We start from the raw sequence: 19,854 nt of genomic DNA, 5'->3' as shown, positions 1-19,854 counted from the left end.
TTCTACCTCATCCCTTTAAAACCAAACACAAATTAATTACACAGGTTTTGAGGCGAATTTAAAGCAGAAACGGCACTAAGGGGGTTATTTACAAAAGGCAAATCCACTTTGCACTACAAGTGCAGTTGCTGTAGATCTGAGGGGGACATGCAAGGAAAATAAAAAACAGCATTTTAGCTTGCACATGATTGGATGATAAAATCAGCAGAGCTTTCCCTCATTTCAGATCTTCTCCTCTACAGCAACTGCATTTCCAAGTGCAAAGTGGATTTGCCTTTCGTAAATAAACCCCCCCCCCCCCTGTGAATTTAATTACCACCTTAATCAGCCACAGAACTGTAATGTAATTTTTATGTGTTCAGTTTTAAAGAGATAAGGTGGCAGCCCTAATGGCACTCCTGAAGTCTACACCTTTAAAATCATGACTAGCCACTCTAAACAATATATTTTTACAGATTCACTTAAGATGAAAAGACCTGCAATGGAGTTTTTTATTGTTATTTTTGTTGCAGTTTGGAAAGGAAAATAAGCTAAAATCAAAGAGGGTTTGTCACCTCTCGGATTTTGCTGTCATGTGACCCCCACAGGCTAAAAGAGATATTTTAAATCAGTACAATCACTATCCTCAGTGCACTCTTTCAGAGGCTTTCTTTAGATTACAATGTGAAGTATAAGAATCCATGATGGAGTTATGGCCCTACTGCGAGATACTCACTTTTCACCCCCAGCTATGTAACTGAACTACGAACACTGCTGAGAGACATCATCTTCAGAATATAAAAAATAGCAATGTTAGCACTACATTAAAAGTTCATTTTGGTGCTCCATATGTCATAAGGAGTTAAAAAAAAAACAATGCATTTGTCAAGGAAATCAAGAGATTCAAAAATGACTGTGGAACCAGTAATTAATCTGGATTAGTCCTTATGCACACTGGACTTAAAAGCCCGCTTTTAGAGGCGTTTGGCATTTTTCTTTTTCAGTCTGTAAAAGCACCCCTATGTAAGCCTCTGGGGTTCATTTACTAAAACGGAGAGTGCAAAATCTGGTGCAGCTCTGTAGAGGAAACCAATCAGCTTCCAGGTTCTTCTGTCAAAGCTTAATTGAACAAGCTGCAGTTAGAAGCTGATTGGCTACCATGCACAGCTGCACATTATTTTGCACTCTCCAGTTTCAGTAAACCAACCCCTATTATTACTATACAGGATTTATATAGCGCCAACAGTTTACGCAGCGCTTTACAATACAAAAACCCTATGTGTGCATGCACAGTGCACACATAGGCATCTACAGGCTGAAAAATAATTAAGCTTCAAAAGCGCATCCAGGAGAGGAGCTGAAGAGCAAAAACAATTTGCAACGTACATAAACTCTAGACACGTTTAGGTTCTTTTAAAGTGTTTGAGTGTTAATGCTTTACAATGGCCAGAAAAAAAAAATATATTTATGGAATTCATTAGCCCTCAAATGCTTGATGCGCCTAAACACGTGTGCATATAGTATGGGTTTAGGAGGCACATTTTTTAAGTAGCTTTTCTCCTGCCAGTAGAAAAGGCATTCAGAGGGGCTTAACAGATGCCCTGTGTGCATGAGGCTTTAGATACATATGCAGATCTAAGTTTCATCCCCAGCATATGTAGCTGGTAACCCAACCTATTACCTCCAGTCCTGCTTTAGGCTGGATTCAGACCTATGCGGTTTTAGTGCTTTCTGCATTTTGCAGATTTGCACTACAGTCCATTTAACATGGTTTCCTATGGAACACATTCTGTAGTGCAAATCTGCAAAATGCAAAAAGCACAAAAAATGCATAAGTGTGAATCCAGCCTTATAAAGCACTTATCCAAATTAAAGCCCCATTCTGAGCTAAATATGACCTCTCTGCCTTTTCTCCCTTCTACCAACTCCTAACCAGTCCTGCCAGGCTTTTTTTTTGTGCTTACCTAGTAAAGCAAGATGTAGTACTCACCTAAGTCCCCTGTACAAGTCCCACACCGCAGTTTCCAGGTGCGAGAGACTGTTGATCTAGTGATGCAAATCTGCTGGAGACCACCAGTGCCCTTGAATTAAAGTCAGTGATCTTCTGGGTCCTGAGAGGACCACCACTGGACAACCAATAGGAAGTGCCCACATTAAGGATGAGCTCCGGCGTGTTCAATGCTGCACGTGCCAAGCCAGCCAGAAAGTCGGCAATGCGCTGCGCTAATCACAGGCAGTGAGACATCTCCCGATCTCTGCAGCCACACATCGAGAAATGTCTCACTGCCTGTGATTAGCGCTGTGTAGTGCCGAGTTCCTGGCGGGCTCAGCACGTGCAGCATTGAACACGCCGGAGCTGATCCTTAGTCCACATCATAGAGACAGTGATGTGGACACCCAAAAAAGGGACCCACAGAAAGAAAACAGTAAAGGGGTTTGGGTAGGTGGCGTCATGTGACTGCCAGCTTTTTTTTATTGTATCATACCAACAATTAGATTGGGAGGTGGGGGATATCTCAAAGAGGCGCTTTTAAAAAATAAAATGTCTGTTAATTGAGCATACAATAAAAGTCACACTTCAGACAAACAAATAGGGCACATATCAGCATGGTATTGCTTAAAAAAATACTTGTTTCTTGCTTAAAAAAATGCTCTGAAATCCATCATGTCACTTACAGCCTAGGCAAAGTGGGCATAGTCGCTGACAATCAGGTGCATTGTGCATATTTGACATCATTAGGTAAGAGAGTAAGGAGGCTGCAAGTCTCTTTTTATGTATCGTACTTAACTTCTATCTACATACTTATCTACAAACTATACTAAAAAAATCTATTAGCACATTTTGGTTAGATTATTTAGGCTGGCCATACATGATTTATTTTTTTCATTCATAAAATGAACAGCTTCCCCCGTTTACACATTAGATCTGGATGGGGGAATCACTCATACTTAGCTATTGTATTCTGCTGGCAGGGAGCCTTGCCCGCCGGCAGAATATAATGATCAGTGTTGCTGGCTATAGCCGATGGCATTGATCTTTCGGGAAAAACCTGAAAGGCTGGTTGTACATAAGTCGATCAATAGATTGACTTGTGTACAACCAGCCTGCCCATACATGGAGCCCGCTGCTGCCTCTCTGTCCAATGAGGAGAGAGGGAGAGATGCTGCTCTTGTGCACATCGCTGGATCAAGATTGGGCTCAGGTAGGTATGAGGGGGGGGGGGTTGCATGCAGAAGGTTTTTTGCCTTAAAGCCTTGTACCTTTAGAGCCACTTTAATATCTACTAAACCACACAAGTTCAGGTTCATAGGTGTGTGCAGGGGGTGTGCCTGGGCACACCCTAATCACTATGTGCAGTGCCGATTCCCCCTACTGCCCAGGCTTCCTACACTAGTTTGCCCCCCTCCCCGCAGTCCAGCTGGCTTCCCTCTTCTCCTCTCCCCCTGGCTGCTGCGGGGGGATGTTTCAGGGTGGAGAGGGGGGGGAAGTTGCTACTAAATAGGTCCTTTTCTAAATGAACATAGTGAACACACTCACTTATTGTGTCCATTCATAACTGAAGCACAGTAAACTGTATTTACTATGCTTTATTTTTGTGAATGAACAGGAAGCCACCCAGCACAAAGCACTTCCAATTCATTCACTGCCCTGTGCAGCTGAGACTGCAGAGAAAGGCATGTGTGTTTAAGCTTTGGGGCGCACACCTATGTTCAGGCTGTTTCCAAGGCACCTACAGGTGAGACTTTTTATAACCTTAACTGCAGGGCAAAGTTAAACATTTCACTTCAGTACCACTTTAACTCTAATTTGGAAAAGAAAAAGTATAAGTATGTGTCCAATTTCCAAGTATACTGCATTGCATATTTTAAACTTGATCATAGAAAAAGCCCAGAAAGGCACAAGCTCAGTAATTTTGTCTTTACTGATTCAGCTTTACTGAATCAGAGAAAAGATCATGAAGACAATGCAGCTATTGCTTCTTTAGCAAGAAATACCTGTAGTTACACACCAGAGTGCACTTTGCTGGCCAAAGCTTTAATTACAACACAGCTGACAAAGGGATAAAAAATTACATTTGCATGCTGAATTACTGCTGAGAGATAGCCACAGCGCCTATCTGTCAATAAAGGGTGCCCTGCTCAGTAGATTGAGGCAGACGTCTCTTTGTACTTGTATTAGCAATCTTTAGTAAAAAAAACATTTATGGACATTCATTTTTTTATTACATTGTTAATATAGTTTTATAGTACTTGTTTATTTTAATTTGTAGAAAAGGCTTTGTTCTTATACTAATCTTACTGTTTTTGATGCTGAAAGTTCATGTCTTTAACAATATGGCTCTTCGTTCAATAAACACATTTAATTTTTTTTTTTGCTCTCGTTGGCTGGCAGTACTACCATTGCTCATTCCGAATGACAGGGGAAGGCTGGCTGCTCTGCTGTGGTCACTATCAAGATGTCCTCATTGTTGATGCAAAGACCTTGCAAGTCCTTCATAGTTTCAAGTCACAGTCTTCAGATTGGATTAGTTGCATGTGCATTGTTCACTCTACCAGGATTCAAGGTACCAAATATGAGAATAATTAACATTTGACCTAAGTCTCTCCCAGGGTATGGTCTTATATCAGTGTGCAATTGGAGTGTTATATTTTGAACAAGTACAACTTGGTGGAAACATGTGTGATACGTGACTTTCATTGGCATTTTACTTTATCAATACGATACATAGTAATGCCAGAATGTACAATATATGCATGTGTTTATATATGTCACAATATAATGTATATACTGTATATCTATATATGTCATGAGTATGTCTCTTTTCCTTATTAGAACTATATTTTAACTAACATGTTGCCCCTAAGAGAACATATTTTCCCATAGTTTCTCACCTATTAGAAAATCAAACTGAAAGATGCAAGAGAGCCATTTTTAGGCCAGAATGGCTAAAAGAATTAAATTAGAGGATTTAATAAGCTTTCTAGCAAATTTTTCTACAACATTAACCACTTCCCACTCAGCCTGTTGTCAAATGATGGCTGGGTGGGATATTCGTCGTTCCGGGTGGATGTCATATGACGTCCAACACTAATGCCCCCCATACGTGCTTCACGGGTCTTGCTGCGACATGATCTGTCACCGGCTGGGCCCATCAGACACGGCCGATGACTGATCAGTGTACCGGCCCGCTGCTGATATATAATATATCCCATAGTTTGTGGACTCTATAATTTTCCTACAGACTAAATAATATACACTGATATATACAGAATGTACAGAAATGTAGCAGAATACAGTTTGGCCTAAATATTTGCAGAAAGATTATTTATTTGCAATTTTTTGTAACAGAAACTAAAAAAAAAACATTTTTTTTTTTTTTCAAACTTTTCGGTCTTTTTTTTAATTTTTTTTTATTTAGCCATAAAAAAAAAACACAGTGGTGATTAAATACCCCCAAAAGAAATCTCTATTTCGTGTGAAAAAAATGATACAAATGTCATATGGGTACAGTGTTGCATGACCATGCAATTGTCATTCAAAGTGTGATAGCGCTGAAAATTGGCCTGGGCAGGAAGGAGGTGAAAGTGCCCAGTATTGGTTAAATAATTCACTTTCTGTAGTTATATAGAAAATATTAAGGGAACATTTGTAATTGGTAATGGCAGGCCTGAATGTGTGGGCAGGCTATTTAGGCCTATAAGAGCAGAAGTGCTAGAAAAGTAAAAGATAAGCTTGTCCAGGCCAGGGGATTTGTGCTTAAAACTGCTGCTAGCTAATGGAGAAATTTCCAGCTGTCATTGGTAAATGGTGGTAAATTATAAAGGGAAAAAGAAACTCGGCCCATCCTTCAAAGACGTTAATGACGTTGTTAATGAAGAAATGCATCAGGGAGTGGCCTACCAGTGACGGCATCAAACACGCTCGATCGCTTACCAGTGGTAGTGTTTGAAGCCGACAGCCTGCTGCTCTTCTGTTGTACAAAACAAATGCTTTTTATGTTTTGTATGAAGGTAATTGTAGCCATCTTTTAAAATCATTTTTATATCATGGTGGGCTTCACTATGGGAGTTTTCCTTTTTTTTTATCATTGTGAGTCTCCCATATACGATCTGTGATCCATATGACAGTTACCCTCCTGTATAAACATGCCGCTGCCTGTTTGATCATTACAATTTATGGTCCCGGACATATGGTAAGAAGCTTAAATGTGAGGGTGCTGCTAGTGATGGATCTCTTTACTTTCACTCTGCACAGATCCTCCTTCCTTCACTGGATTGTTTTGCACTTATGGACTGTTTTTGAATTTTTGTGTTGCATTAGTAACCACTTGCCGACCGGCTCACACCGATATATGACAGCAGAATGGCACTCCTCCGCAAACTGACGTACCTGTATGTCAGTCCCCAACAGCAGCATAGCATCGTGGGAGTGTGCCCGCAGGTCCCGCGGTCTCGATGTCTGCCGGCGGCCCGCGATCACGGCGAGGAGAGGCAGAACAGGGAACTGCCTATGTAAACAAGGCATTTCCCTGTTCTGCCTAGTACCATGAAAGAGATCTTCTGTTCCCTGTCATCGGGAACATCGATCTCTGTCATGTCAGTGGTAGCCCATCTCCTCTACAGTTAGAACAGTCACGGTTTGCAAAGTGGCTGCTATTTTTTTTTTCCTTATTTACCAAGCGCGGATTTTACATTCTTTTACTGTTTGCTTAAATGGTGGGAAATGCCCAGCTGTGGTCAGTGTGCCCATCATCCATCCATCCTTACTGTAGTTGGATGGATGGATGTAATACAAAACACAACAACCTCTAGTATAACAACAGAATTAATACAGTTAAAACCTATTATATAATAAAGTTTACCCTTTTACTTTATGTTTAGAAGATTCATTGGTTGCAATATCAGCTTCTGGTGACCTAAAGGTGTGGGACCTCTCATCTTCTGTTAACAGCATACAGGTCAGTAAAAAAAAACCCAAAAAACACTATATATATATATATATATATATATATATATATATATATATATATATATATATATATATATATATTTATATATTACTGGCGGTGCAGTACAATGAGCTAAACATATTCTTGTTATAGAATGTTATGGATAATCCATCAATATTTCAGCCATCTGTGTCTTTTATCAAAGGTTAACAATAAGGATAAAAGCAGTATAGGAAAGAGCACAGGATATGATGTAAACAGATACTAAATAATTATTGGATAACACAAAAAGATGCAACGGGTTGATTTACTAAAGGCAAATATACTGTGCACTCTGCAAGTGCAGTTGCACACATTTTCCTTAGTAAATGTAATGTGTTAAAGCTTCACTTTGTAAAGAATACCCAATCAGGTGCAAGGAAAAAAAAATAAAAATTGTTTGGAAATTATTGGATGATGGAAATCAGTAGAGCACATTTACTAAGCTCTGGAGAAAATGCCTTTAGTAAATCCACCCCATTGCAACAACATACATCTACAACAAGTGTATACACCTTTCCAACAACACAATCAGCCGAGTGTATCCTAATCAAAAAAGGAATTTGTAATGAAAGGCATAAATCTCAGAAATAAATGCAAATCAAAATCAAATCAAAACCCAAAGGTGTTCTATTGGATTGAGGTCAGGAGGGAAGGCCAGTCAAGTTCCTCCATCCCAAACTCACTCAGCCATGTCTTTATGGACCTTGTTTGTGCACTGGTGCACAGTCATGTTGGAACAGGAAGGAGCCATCCTCAAACTGTTCCCACAAAGGTGGGAGCATGAAATTGTCCAAAATGTCTTGGTATGATGATGCCGTAAGAGTTCCCTTCACTGGAACTAAGGGGCCAAGCCCAACCCCTGAAAAACAACCCCACACCATAATCCCCCCCTTCACCAAATGATTTGGACCAGTGCACAAAGCAAGGTCCATAAAGACATGGATGAGCGAGGAACTTGACTGGTCTGCACAGTCCTGACCTCAACCCGATAGAACACCTTTGGGATAAATTAGAGTGGACACTGCGAGCCAGGCCTTCTCTTCCACATCAGTGACTGACCTCACAAATGCTCTTCTGGAAGAATGGTCAAACATTCCCATAGACACACTCCTAAACCTTGTGGACAGCCTTCCTAGAGGAGTTGAAGCTGTTATAGTTGCAAAGGGTGGGACAACTCTATATTAAACCCTACGGACTAATAGGGCGTACACACGGTCGGACTTTGTTCAGACATTCCGACAACAAAATCCTAGGATTTTTTCCGACGGATGTTGGCTCAAACTTGTTTTGTCTACACACGGTCGCACAAAGTTGTCGGAATTTCCGATCGCCAACCACGCGGTCACGTACACTACGTACGACGAGACTAGAAAAGGCCGGTTCAGAACCAAGCGCGGCACCCTTTGGGCTCCTTTTGCTAATTTCGTGTTAGTAAAAGTTTGGTGAGAGACGATTCGCGCTTTTTCAGACTTGTGGCTTTCAGATCGTTTTCTACTGTTCAGTTTGTGCTTGTGGGTTTGTATCTGCTCTTCAGTGTGTGCAGCAAGTTCCACGTGACTTTAATTAGTCATTGTATTCTTGTTCGTTCGTTACTGTTTTTCAGGTCGCTCTTCACAGGCCTTGCTGTTCTTCAGTGCGTTCTGTTACTTCGTTCTGAGCAGCCGACCGTTTTCTAGCCATGTTGCGTATGCATACTCCTCGTAGAGTTCGTGCTGTGCGGGGGCTTGGTGTTGGGGTCCTGACCTTGACACAAGTCCAGTCCATGAACAGGGTGGGGAGGAGTTCATGGACCAAGAATTGGTTACTCCAGCGTGACCAGTTCTGTCATATGCCTTTGCTCAGTGAGATCCGTGAGAATAATCCTGATGATTTCAGGAACTTTCTCAGGATGACGGACCCCGTGTTTCACCGTTTGTTGGCTTCGCTGACCCCCTATATCAGCAGGCAGGATACCTGCATGAGGCAAGCCATCAATCCGGAGCAGAGGCTCGTCGCTACCCTGCGATACTTGGCGACAGGGAGAAGTCTGCAGGACTTGAAGTTCTCGACAGGCATCTCCCCCCAGGCTCTGGGGATCATTATCCCAGAGACCTGTTCTGCTATCATCCAGGTCCTGCAGAAGGAGTATATGAAGGTAAGATTTGTATCCTTTTATAACACATTTTATTGTATTGAATGTTTGATAATATATTGTATTTCTTTCTCATTCCCTAATTACCATGATTGTAATATGCTGTGAATGTCCCCTTTGTTCTCATGCATGCTGGATTTTTATATAATTATTATTTTAGGTCCTTCATACATATTTGCCCTTCAATAACCTCCCCAGCATGGTGTCTCCTGGCTCTATATTCACCTCATGTAGTCACTTAACAATGTATTTTTTTATGCTCCATAGTGGTGCTTTACCCCAAACACCCCCTAAAATGTTTGGAAATGTTATTTTTGCTTTAAATTCAGGCAGAGTGCCAGAGGCTTTTTTTTTGTGGTGTCCCCAAATAATTTTTAGTAACCCTCCCTCCCCCAACTGCTAAGTCAGCTGATCCCAATTCTCTATCCTCAATCATCTATCTGCTGACTTTGCCAAACCCATACACACTATACCCATCTCTTTTGTGCTCTGATTTATGGATGAATTCCCCAAAGCATGTAGTGCAAGGGCCTGCCTGTATACTTTCAAATGGTACTGTTTAAAGTTTTGGGATCCTATTATTATCTTGATAGGTAATAGCAGAATGTCCAAATGTCCTCAAATGTGTACAGTGTATATTTATATCTTTGTATTCTGACACTTCTTACCTGTCCAGTGGGCTGCCAATAGTGTAACTAAGGAGGGGCTGTTCCAAGTAATACCCATTATTTAGGCATTCATCTCTCAATGAAGTGAAGAGGGTTACCTGTCCAAGATTTCCACACACCCCCTATAATGTTAGAAATGGCCCATGAGGGGGGGAGGGGGAATATGATAGGTGTACCTTATACTTTGGCGTTGTTAAATTCCCCTTAATAAATGCTATCTGGAGGTTGCCCCATAATGTTTGTGTCTAATCTGCTTGCCATGTTTCAGAGTAAAAATAGTAAAGTTTATTGTTTTTTCCTCAACAGTTTCCTTCCACGCCACAGGAATGGCAGACTGTGGCCTCCCGCTTTGCCGAGCGGTGGGACTTTCCTAACTGCGGAGGGGCAATTGATGGGAAACACGTCCACATCGTCCCACCACCCCGACTCAGGGTCGTACTATTATAATTACAAGGGGTTCAATAGTATAGTGATGTTGGCGGTGGTGTCAGCTAATTACGACTTCTTGTATGTGGACTTGGGGAAGAATGGCCGGATGTCCGATGGTGGAGTCATCACCCAGACGGAGTTCTACAGGCGTCTCCAGAATGGCAGCTTGGACTTGCCAGCTCCAGAGGACAATGTGGAAGGACTCCCATTTGTGTTCGTTGCTGATGAAGCGTTTGCGCTGGGGGACCACCTGATGCGGCCATTCCCAGTGAGGAACCTCACCCCGGAACAGAGGGTTTTTAATTACCGCTGGCCAGAGCTCGAAGAGTGGTGGAGAACACATTTGGAATCCTGGCCAGCCGGTTCCGCCTATTTATGACACCCATCCATATGGCGGAGTATAAACTGAACCATATTATACTTGCGTGCTGTGTTCTCCATAACTTTTTAAGGAAACATTCGGCCAACTATGCTGGCTCAGTTGGGCCTGAGGCCGGAATGATACATCAAACCACACTGACGGCGCTTGAAAGTGGCCGTCCTGGCTTGCCCTCCCTGAGTGCCTGTGATGTCCGGTTACGCTACCTGGAGTTCTTTGCGGGTAGGGGGGCTATCAATATGCCAGACAATCTGTGAAGCCTTTTTATAATAAAAAAAAAAAAAGAAATTCTTTGTGGACATTTACTGCTTGTGTTTGTTTTAGCTGACCCTGACAGAAATGTGTTGAGTCCAGAAAATGTCGTGATTGTGTAACCTTATTATACAAAGCACTGTTGGCTGTTATTTACTAAATGCAAAAACACATTTCACTACAAGTGCACTTGCAACTGCACTGAAACTGCACTTGTAGTGCAAAGAGGATTTGCCCTTAGGAAATAACCCCCATTTTTGCAGAAAACAGCAATTACATCACCCCAAAAGTGTTGTAGTGTTGAGACAATAATCCACACATTCTTGAGTAACCAACTTTTTTATACCTGCGCAATCACATGTGCATTTACCAAAGGTTTTTAAAACAAACCAACATGTTTGTTGTATAACAATTTTTGGAGTAGCATTATCAAAAATCAAAATGTCCATTTAAGATAAAACAGGCCTGTGTAAAACCAACAAGAAAGACGAAAAACTTGAACTTACAAAGTTCACATTAGGTAAAACCTGAAGGCTATATCAGACATCAGTATTTAGGAACTGGGTTTGATATAGCGTTCAGATGGGGGGAAATCACCCCTGGAAAAGCCAAATTTGGAAGATGCACACCAATTTACGAATGTCAACATGTGCTAGCTGCCATCAGGGGGGATCAAGGGACGTGTTTTGGGGGAGCAAGCCCTTCCTCACCACTACTTTATAATTGAGGAAGGGGTTGCACCTCCAAAACGCGTCCATTGATCTCCCGTGATGGCACATGTTGGCACACTGTGTGCATCCTCCAAATTTGGCTTTTCAAAACATTGCAAAAATATTTAAAAGATTGGACCACAATCCAAAAAGTGATTTTGTGGGGTTTTAAATTCGCCCCAAAACATCAATGATGTTATTATTTTTTTTAATCACATCATTGATTTTTTGCTATATGTTTTGCAGTTCTACATTACACCCCATGATCTCCCCGATCAGGATCTGGGCACTTTCTGATGTGAAAGGATCTGGATCACGATCACCTAAAAAGAGAGAAACAAAACAAAAACAGGTATCAAAAATCTGCCGGCATCCATCTCTTACCTGAGTCTGTGGTCGCAGACACTCACCGGTTGTGGTGCCAATTTCCACCACATCTTCTTCTTCCTCCTGCTCTTCTTGGGTTGGGGGTATTTCACCTTCTTCCATAGGTGGGGGGTCTGTGGTCTCCTCGGATGAGGGGTGTCCTCCGAGTCTTTTATCCCCTATGTAAAACAAAAATGGTATAATTAGCACACAGATATTTGATGGCAGAACTATAAATAGGAAACATTGCTTGGATGTGGGGTACAATTGTCAATTTTAGCCGCGTTCCAAGATGTCTTTTTTTTTTATTACCCTTTGTCAAGCTGCAATACTTTACCTGTTTAGTACAAGCTTCACAGATGGAGACCCCCCTATAGTATACAATGGAGCACCTGTGTGGCCCCCCTAATAAAAATGGTGTTCTGGGGTCCCACACTAGTGCTCCAGTGTCCAGATGTGAAAACAGCTGCTTAGTGTCCTCTCCTTACACAGAATCTAGTTGGCATTTCATTCTAGTAACAAACCCATCTACACAAACAAATATTTGGCATCCAAGTAGGCCCAAAAAAAATGTGTGAAAATGCATATGGCCTAAACAATGGTGTTTTAGAGGCCGAAAGAAAAATGTTTGCTACGAACGAATAATGGGCCCATGAACATTAAAGTTGCCCTTTTAAACGTTACAATTAAGAAAAGCATATGGAGCAGCACGAACGGAATAAAGACAGAAAGAATAGGAACACAGCACAACTACTTACTTTTTTGCAGCACTCTCCGGATCTTTCGGTACTGCTCTGGCTCTCTTAACTTCAGGTCCGACCACCGCTTCCTGAGCTGATCTTTCGATCGTCGTACCCCGAAATTCTTGTGAAGACTTTTGACCACTTTCGCCATGATCTTGGCCTTTCTGATGTTGGGGTTGGGGTAAGGCCCATACTTTCCGTCATAGTCGGACTTCTTCATGATGTCGACCATCTCCAACATCTCCCCAAAGGACATATTTGTGGCCTTAAATCGTCTCCTTCTGGATCGGGACGTGTCCGGATCCGGGCTTTCCTGCTCCTCCTCGTTCCTGCAATTATCACGCACCTGCTGTGACTCCGCCATGTGCTCTTCCCCTACTGCGCCGAACGAAAAGGGGCGAGGAATAGACTAGAAAGAACGTCGGGCGGGCGGAGTTACACGCATGCGCAGTGTGTATAAAGCGTAACACGCGTGCGTATTACCTACGATCTGTGAGCAGAGGAAGGAGCATTGGACGCGCCGATCGTAAGAACGAAGGTAAGAGACAAACTTGTGCCTATACTGCTTCTACATTGAGGCCTATATTGTAACAAGATTAGGAGAGTTTTGTCTGACATTAGGCTTTGTCTTGTGTTGTGTCTTGCAGTGAACATGGATATGCTACTGAAAGATAATGACTTCATGTCAGTATTTGTAGATATGTTAAGGGAGCTGCCCTGTCTGTGGGAGATTAACCACCCCCATTACAAGAACCAAGCAAAGAAGAAGGCAGCACTGGAGCAATTGTGTGAAATTGTGAAGCAGGTGATCCCCACGGCAGACATCACATATTTGAAGATCCTAATTGGTGGCCTGAGGAGCACATATCTAAGGGAGCGCAAGAAAGTCCTGGATTCGCAGAGATCCGGAGCAGCAGATGACATCTATGTCCCCAGGATGTTGTACTACGACAGGCTGCATTTTCTGGCAGGCCAGACTGAACCCATTTCATCACTCTCCAGTCTTCCTTCCACGCTTCCTTCCCCCCCGGCTGAGGCTTCTGACGCCCAACCTGGGCCTTCCAGGCAACATGTGGAGGATCCCAGATTGAACCAGGTATAGCATTCCTCTAAATATTGCTGGTTGTCCAATCAATGATGTTAACTAGATGTTAGTTGGGAGTACTAATTTATGATTGTGATTGATGATGCAAAAACTAAAACCATGTCCCTTTTTCATACACAGGGAAGTCGCAGTCTTCACGAGTGAATCGGGGGGCTTCAGTAACCAAAACTGCAGTGTTTATCCTCATGACACAACACAGGAAGCACCTACATGGTTAACAGAGGACGGAATTAAAATTAGACTTGAGAAACTTAACATTAATAAATCACCGGGACCAGATGGCTTGCATCCGAGGGTACTTAGGGAACTCAGTCAGGTGATTGCCAGACCATTGTTCCTAATTTTTACAGACAGTCTATTGACTGGAATGGTACCAGCTGATTGGAGAAAAGCCAATGTAGCACCAATATTTAAAAAGGGCCCAAAAAACATCCCTGGGAATTACAGACCAGTTAGCCTAACATCAATAGTATGTAAACTCTTGGAGGGGATGATAAGGGACTATATACAAGATTTTAGTAATAAGAATGATATCATTAGCAGTAATCAGCATGGATTCATGAAGAATCGTTCTTGCCAAACCAATCTATTAACCTTCTATGAGGAGGTGAGTTGCCATCTAGATAAAGGAAGGCCCGTAGACGTGGTGTATCTGGATTTTGCAAAAGCATTTGACACAGTTCCCCATAAACGTTTACTGTACAAAATAAGGTGCGTTGGCATGGACCATAGGGTGAGTACATGGATTGAAAACTGGCTACAAGGGCGTGTTCAGAGGGTGGTGATAAATGGGGAGTACTCAGAATGGTCAGGGGTGGGTAGTGGGGTTCCCCAGGGTTCTGTGCTGGGACCAATCCTATTTAATTTATTCATAAACGACCTGGAGGATGGGATAAACAGTTCAATCTCTGTATTTGCAGACGATACTAAGCTAAGCAGGGCAATAACTTCTCCGCAGGATGTGGAAATCTTGCAAAAAGACCTGAACAAATTAATGGGGTGGGCGACTACATGGCAAATGAGGTTCAATGTAGAAAAATGTAAAATAATGCATTTGGGTGGCAAAAATATGAATGCAATCTATACACTGGGGGGAGAACCTCTGGGGGAATCTAGGATGGAAAAGGACCTGGGGTTCCTAGTGGATGATAGGCTCAGCAATGGCATGCAATGCCAAGCTGCTGCTAATAAAGCAAACAGAATATTGGCATGCATTAAAAGGGGGATCAACTGCAGAGATAAAACGATAATTCTCCCGCTCTACAAGACTCTGGTCCGCCCGCACCTGGAGTATGCTGTCCAGTTCTGGGCACCAGTCCTCAGGAGGGACGTACTGGAAATGGAGCGAGTACAAAGAAGGGCAACAAAGCTAATAAAGGGTCTGGAGGATCTTAGTTATGAGGAAAGGTTGCGAGCACTGAACTTATTCTCTCTGGAGAAGAGACGCTTGAGAGGGGATATGATTTCAATTTACAAATACTGTACTGGTGACCCCACAATAGGGATAAAACTTTTTCGCAGAAGAGAGTTTAATAAGACTCGTGGCCACTCATTACAATTAGAAGAAAAGAGGTTTAACCTTAAACTACGTAGAGGGTTCTTTACTGTAAGAGCGGCAAGGATGTGGAATTCCCTTCCACAGGCGGTGGTCTCAGCGGGGAGCATTGATAGCTTCAAGAAACTATTAGATAATCACCTGAATGACCGCAATATACAGGGATATGTAATGTAATACTGACACATAATCACACACATAGGTTGGACTTGATGGACTTGTGTCTTTTTTCAACCTCACCTACTATGTAAGGTGGCCGGGCCGAGCCGGCTGGCTGATCTGCTGGTCCCTCCACCCCCCCTGAAAAGAGAAAGTGGCAGTAGGAGGAGTGCCCTAGAGGAGGCTACCAGAGGACTCTTTTGGAGGGCTACAGAGGTCCTGGGAGCACCACACACCGTGGAGGAGGACATTGCTGCCGTCATTGCATATAAAATGCAGAGGATGGAGGAGGGCCAACAAGTCATGTGTGAGTCCCTCATATTGGAGGCTCTTAACAAAGGTATGAGGGCCCAAATTACAGCTCAGACACACCTTTGTGATGGTCCTCCTCCTCCTCCTGCAGGTCCTCCTCCTCCTTCTCCTCCAGGTCCTCCCAGTTCTCCTCCAGGTCCTACTCCTCCTCCTGCCACATCTCCAACAGCACAGCCACAGCCGGGAAAGAAGCGTGGAAGGAAGACCAGAAAGTGAGGACCCTGGATCCAGTCTGGTCGGACAAAAAATGCAGCCTCTTGTGGTACCACAGCCTGGGGACACAGATGTCATCTGCTGCTATCTGGATCTCTGCGAATTCTGGACCAGACTGAACTCCCTTACATATGGACTCCTCAGGCCACCAATTTTGATGTTCAAGAATTGATGTCTGCCGTGGGGGTCCCAGCCTTCGCTAATTTCTCATGTTGATCCAGTGTCGCCTTCCTCTTTGTTTGGTTATGATCCCTTAATAAAGGATTTTTGTTTTGAATTATACTCTCCTATGTGTTTTACTTCAAAAATGACAGTTTTTTTGTGAGGATTCAGGTACATTTCACATATACAATGTGAAATGAACAAGGGACACCAATAACAAACAATCTCCTGGAGATTAAATAATAAAAGATATCAATGGTGTTGGGGTAACTTGACACACAAAACACACACAAAAATATTCTGGAGTAAAAATAAAAATAACATTGAACAAAGATCAGCCTTTGAAAAAATACAAACATTAAATAAAAAAAAAAAAAGGCTTAAAATCCCCCAAAAAATTAAATAAAAAAAAACAATTATGTCAGATGTGACAACTAATAACAATATATTCAGGGAATACCAATAAGAATACAAAAATAAAACTTTGTGAGAAGTGTGTGTGAATATGAGCAGCAAAACTACTTAATTCTGGTCATATTATAAAGAAGAAGAGAGTGCGCTGTATTAAACCATTTTTAACATTGCAGCGTGACGAAAGTGCTGTATCCATTGCGAACGCTAAGTTTACCAGAACGAGCTGTTCCGTCTTGGAATTTCTTCTGAGCATGCGTGGCACTTTGTGCGTCGGAACAGGCCACACACGGTCGGAATTGACGCGATCGGATTTTGTTGTTGGAAAATTTTATCTCCTGCTCTCCAACTTTGTGTGTTGGAAAATCCGATGGAAAATGTCCGATGGAGCCCACACACGGTCGGAATTTCCGACAACACGCTCCGATCGGACATTTTCCATCGGAAAATCCGACCATGTGAACGGGGCATAAGACTGGGATGCCATTAAGGGTAATTTGTGTGTAAAGGCAGGCGTCCCAATACTTTTGGTAATATTGTGTATATTTACCAAGAAAAATGGTGACATGTTCAATACTTATTTTACCCATTGTATATACACCTATTTAAACTATAGGCGTACACAAGAATAATGCTACACAAATATCAATGAATTCCGAAGAAAGGTGCTTCATAAGACTACATTATATCCACGTGGGTTTTTCTTTTAAACACGTTCCACACTAAAAAATATATTAAATAATGTTCTAAAGGTCCATAAACAGTTTCTTAATTGTCAGACCCTTATAAACTTGCAGGAAAAAAGTGCTCTCTTCATGCAAATCTGTTGTGCTCCCCCTCCAGGTCTGCACTCACCAAAAATTGTTGAGGCCTTATCTCTAAGAGAGTCAAAAAGCGCTTGTGGATGACACCTCCTTTTTACTCCAGGCTATAGTCACAATCTCCTTCAGGCTCCCACTTGAATCCTCTCTCTACCTCCTCTCAATAGGACCATGTGGAACAGATTAATAGAGGCAACTCTCCATAGTGTTAAACCGTTTTTTTTTTTTATAAGAATAAACCATTAAAAATTCACTTTCAAAAATTAAGGGCAATGGGACTTTAAGAAAGCTCTGTTTGGCATGCTTCTGCACTCCACGGACCGGATGTGACCAAACAGGAAATGACGTGTAGACATACCCCATTCCTCATTTTATAGCGCAGATCTCTCTTAAATCTCTTTGGATAAAATTAACACATTTAGAGCATGATCAACAAGGAAAAGATCCCTTTCTTGTGGGTTCCAAAAACCTATAGACAACTTCTCTTTTGGTTTGATCAGCATTTGTACATTCTTATTAAAGAATGTCGGGTTCTGCCTGAACACCTATATGGGAATAATCTGTAACTCTTCCACATCTTCTTATACAGTCTGCGAGATATGACATTGTCAACTAATACAATAAAGAAACACTTAAGGAGAGGCCATGTTGTTGGCATGCAATCAGAATAATCATTTTTAACATTGGTCTAGAACCCATCTTTCCCCTCAGTAGGTTTCTGTTGTACTCTGTCTAAGGATTAATAGGTAACCCCTAACCATAAATTTCTCTTCAATTTCCAGTCACCTTTTTCTAATAAAATTAGGGGCTTCACAATGGTATTCAGCATAATGAACTGACTTCTGACCCAAAGACTGAAGACGGATGAAAACTAATAAAAGCCAACAAGTGAATATGATTAAAGATCCGTAGTTTGGTCCCCAATCGTATCACTGAAGTGTCCAAAAAGGAAATACATTCTTTGTCATATGTCATGTTAAAAGGTACCTGAGGGTGAACTTTATTAGTAAAACCCATCAAATGCCAGCAGGGATTAAATTTCATCCTGCCACAGTGTGAACACATCATCATCATTGTACCACCACCAGCAAAACAGTGTGTGAGAAACACCACATTGAAAAAAATAGACGGTCATTAGCAGGATAAATGGAGGGTATTCCTAACACGGGGCAGAGACAACAATAAAGATCTGACAAGGGTTCTAATACTTATACTTTAAGACAGAGTATGGAAGAAACCTGCTGAAATGACAGATGTGTCAGGGCCCAATGTTAAGTCAAAAAAGAGGATTCTGTTTGCATTCCAGTATCATGGCTTCTCTGAATGTGTTTTTTACTTATATTAAACAGCATTGGCACATTTTACAGATTGCATGTATAGATGTGGAAGCATTCCAAAGTATGCACATGCAGAAGTTTAGGTAGAACCCTACAATCTGTGGTAAGATTGTACATGCTGATGAATCTAAAAAGGAGGTTAGCAGGAGTTTGGCTTTAATCTGTTGGTGTATTTAAATCTGCTAGTACATCTAACCTCCCACCCTCCCTACTGACAATGTTGCCGTCCAAAGGTGTCCTCTGTGCTCATTCATCCAGAGTGGGGGTGCTCTAATACAGGAGGTGTGTTACTGGCCAGATCACCAGGTGAGAACAGAGAGGAAAAAAAAGCCTAAAAAAAGAAAACTGATGCAGCCACCACATCTAATAATTGGTAAGCTGCAATATATTACATTTTTGGTTTGAGGTTTAATACCACTTTAACAACAAGTTGTATATATAACTATATGTATATGAGTGAGCACCAGTCTATGCACGTAACCTGGTAATTTATTGCTCATTTGGTCATAGATAATCTAGCAATGTTTCAGATATCCCTGTCCTTTATCAAACCAAAGTTATCAATAAGGATAAAAGCAATATGAGAGAGAACACCAGATATGACATAAACAGATACAAAGTAATGATCGATAAACATGATTCCTTTATTTTGGGTCCCAAAAACTTATGAACTACCTCCTTTTTAGATTGATCAGCATGTACAATCTTATTATGGATTGTAGGAATCCAGCTGAACGTCTGCATGTGCATGCTCTGGAGTGCTTCTACATCTAAAGTATACATGTAATCTGTAAAATGTGCCAATGGTGTTGCAAAAAAAGCAAAGAAAAAACACATTCAGAGACCAAAGTTTGACATGCATTTCAAACACGGGAAAACACCTGTCTATGTGAGTCCTTAATAAGACCTATAGCTTAATCGTGATGTATACTAGCAAATGGGAGCCCATTTGTAAATGGGGATTTTGTCCATCTCACTGTTAGCATGGATCATGGGAAGCAGGGTGTTTGCTGGGGGCAGGAGGAAGACCAGGAGGAAGACCAATAGATTTGAATAGAATTTCGGTTAAAACATTAAACACTTGACCCATCCCCCCTTTCAAAATGACCAGACAACACATTTTATTTGGA

At 41.8% G+C, this 19,854-nt stretch overlaps 1 protein-coding gene across 5 annotated transcripts in view; it reads left to right on the top strand.

Moving 5' to 3' along the window:
• Window positions 1-19,854, top strand: part of WDR72 (WD repeat domain 72) — a 501,920-nt gene that overhangs the window by 106,067 nt on the left and 375,999 nt on the right. For all 5 annotated transcript variants that reach the window (XM_073618748.1, XM_073618747.1, XM_073618749.1 and 2 more), the window contains 2 exons: window positions 4,373-4,544; window positions 6,862-6,938. In XM_073618748.1, coding sequence (XP_073474849.1) covers window positions 4,373-4,544; window positions 6,862-6,938 — 249 coding nt within the window. The remainder of the gene's footprint in view (window positions 1-4,372; window positions 4,545-6,861; window positions 6,939-19,854) is intronic.

The sequence above is a fragment of the Aquarana catesbeiana genome, linkage group LG03 (assembly GCF_042186555.1).
Source record: "Aquarana catesbeiana isolate 2022-GZ linkage group LG03, ASM4218655v1, whole genome shotgun sequence".
NCBI classification, from domain to species: domain Eukaryota; kingdom Metazoa; phylum Chordata; class Amphibia; order Anura; family Ranidae; genus Aquarana; species Aquarana catesbeiana.
Note: the sequence above shows the minus strand (reverse complement) of the source record. Positions and strands in the feature narration are given on the sequence as shown.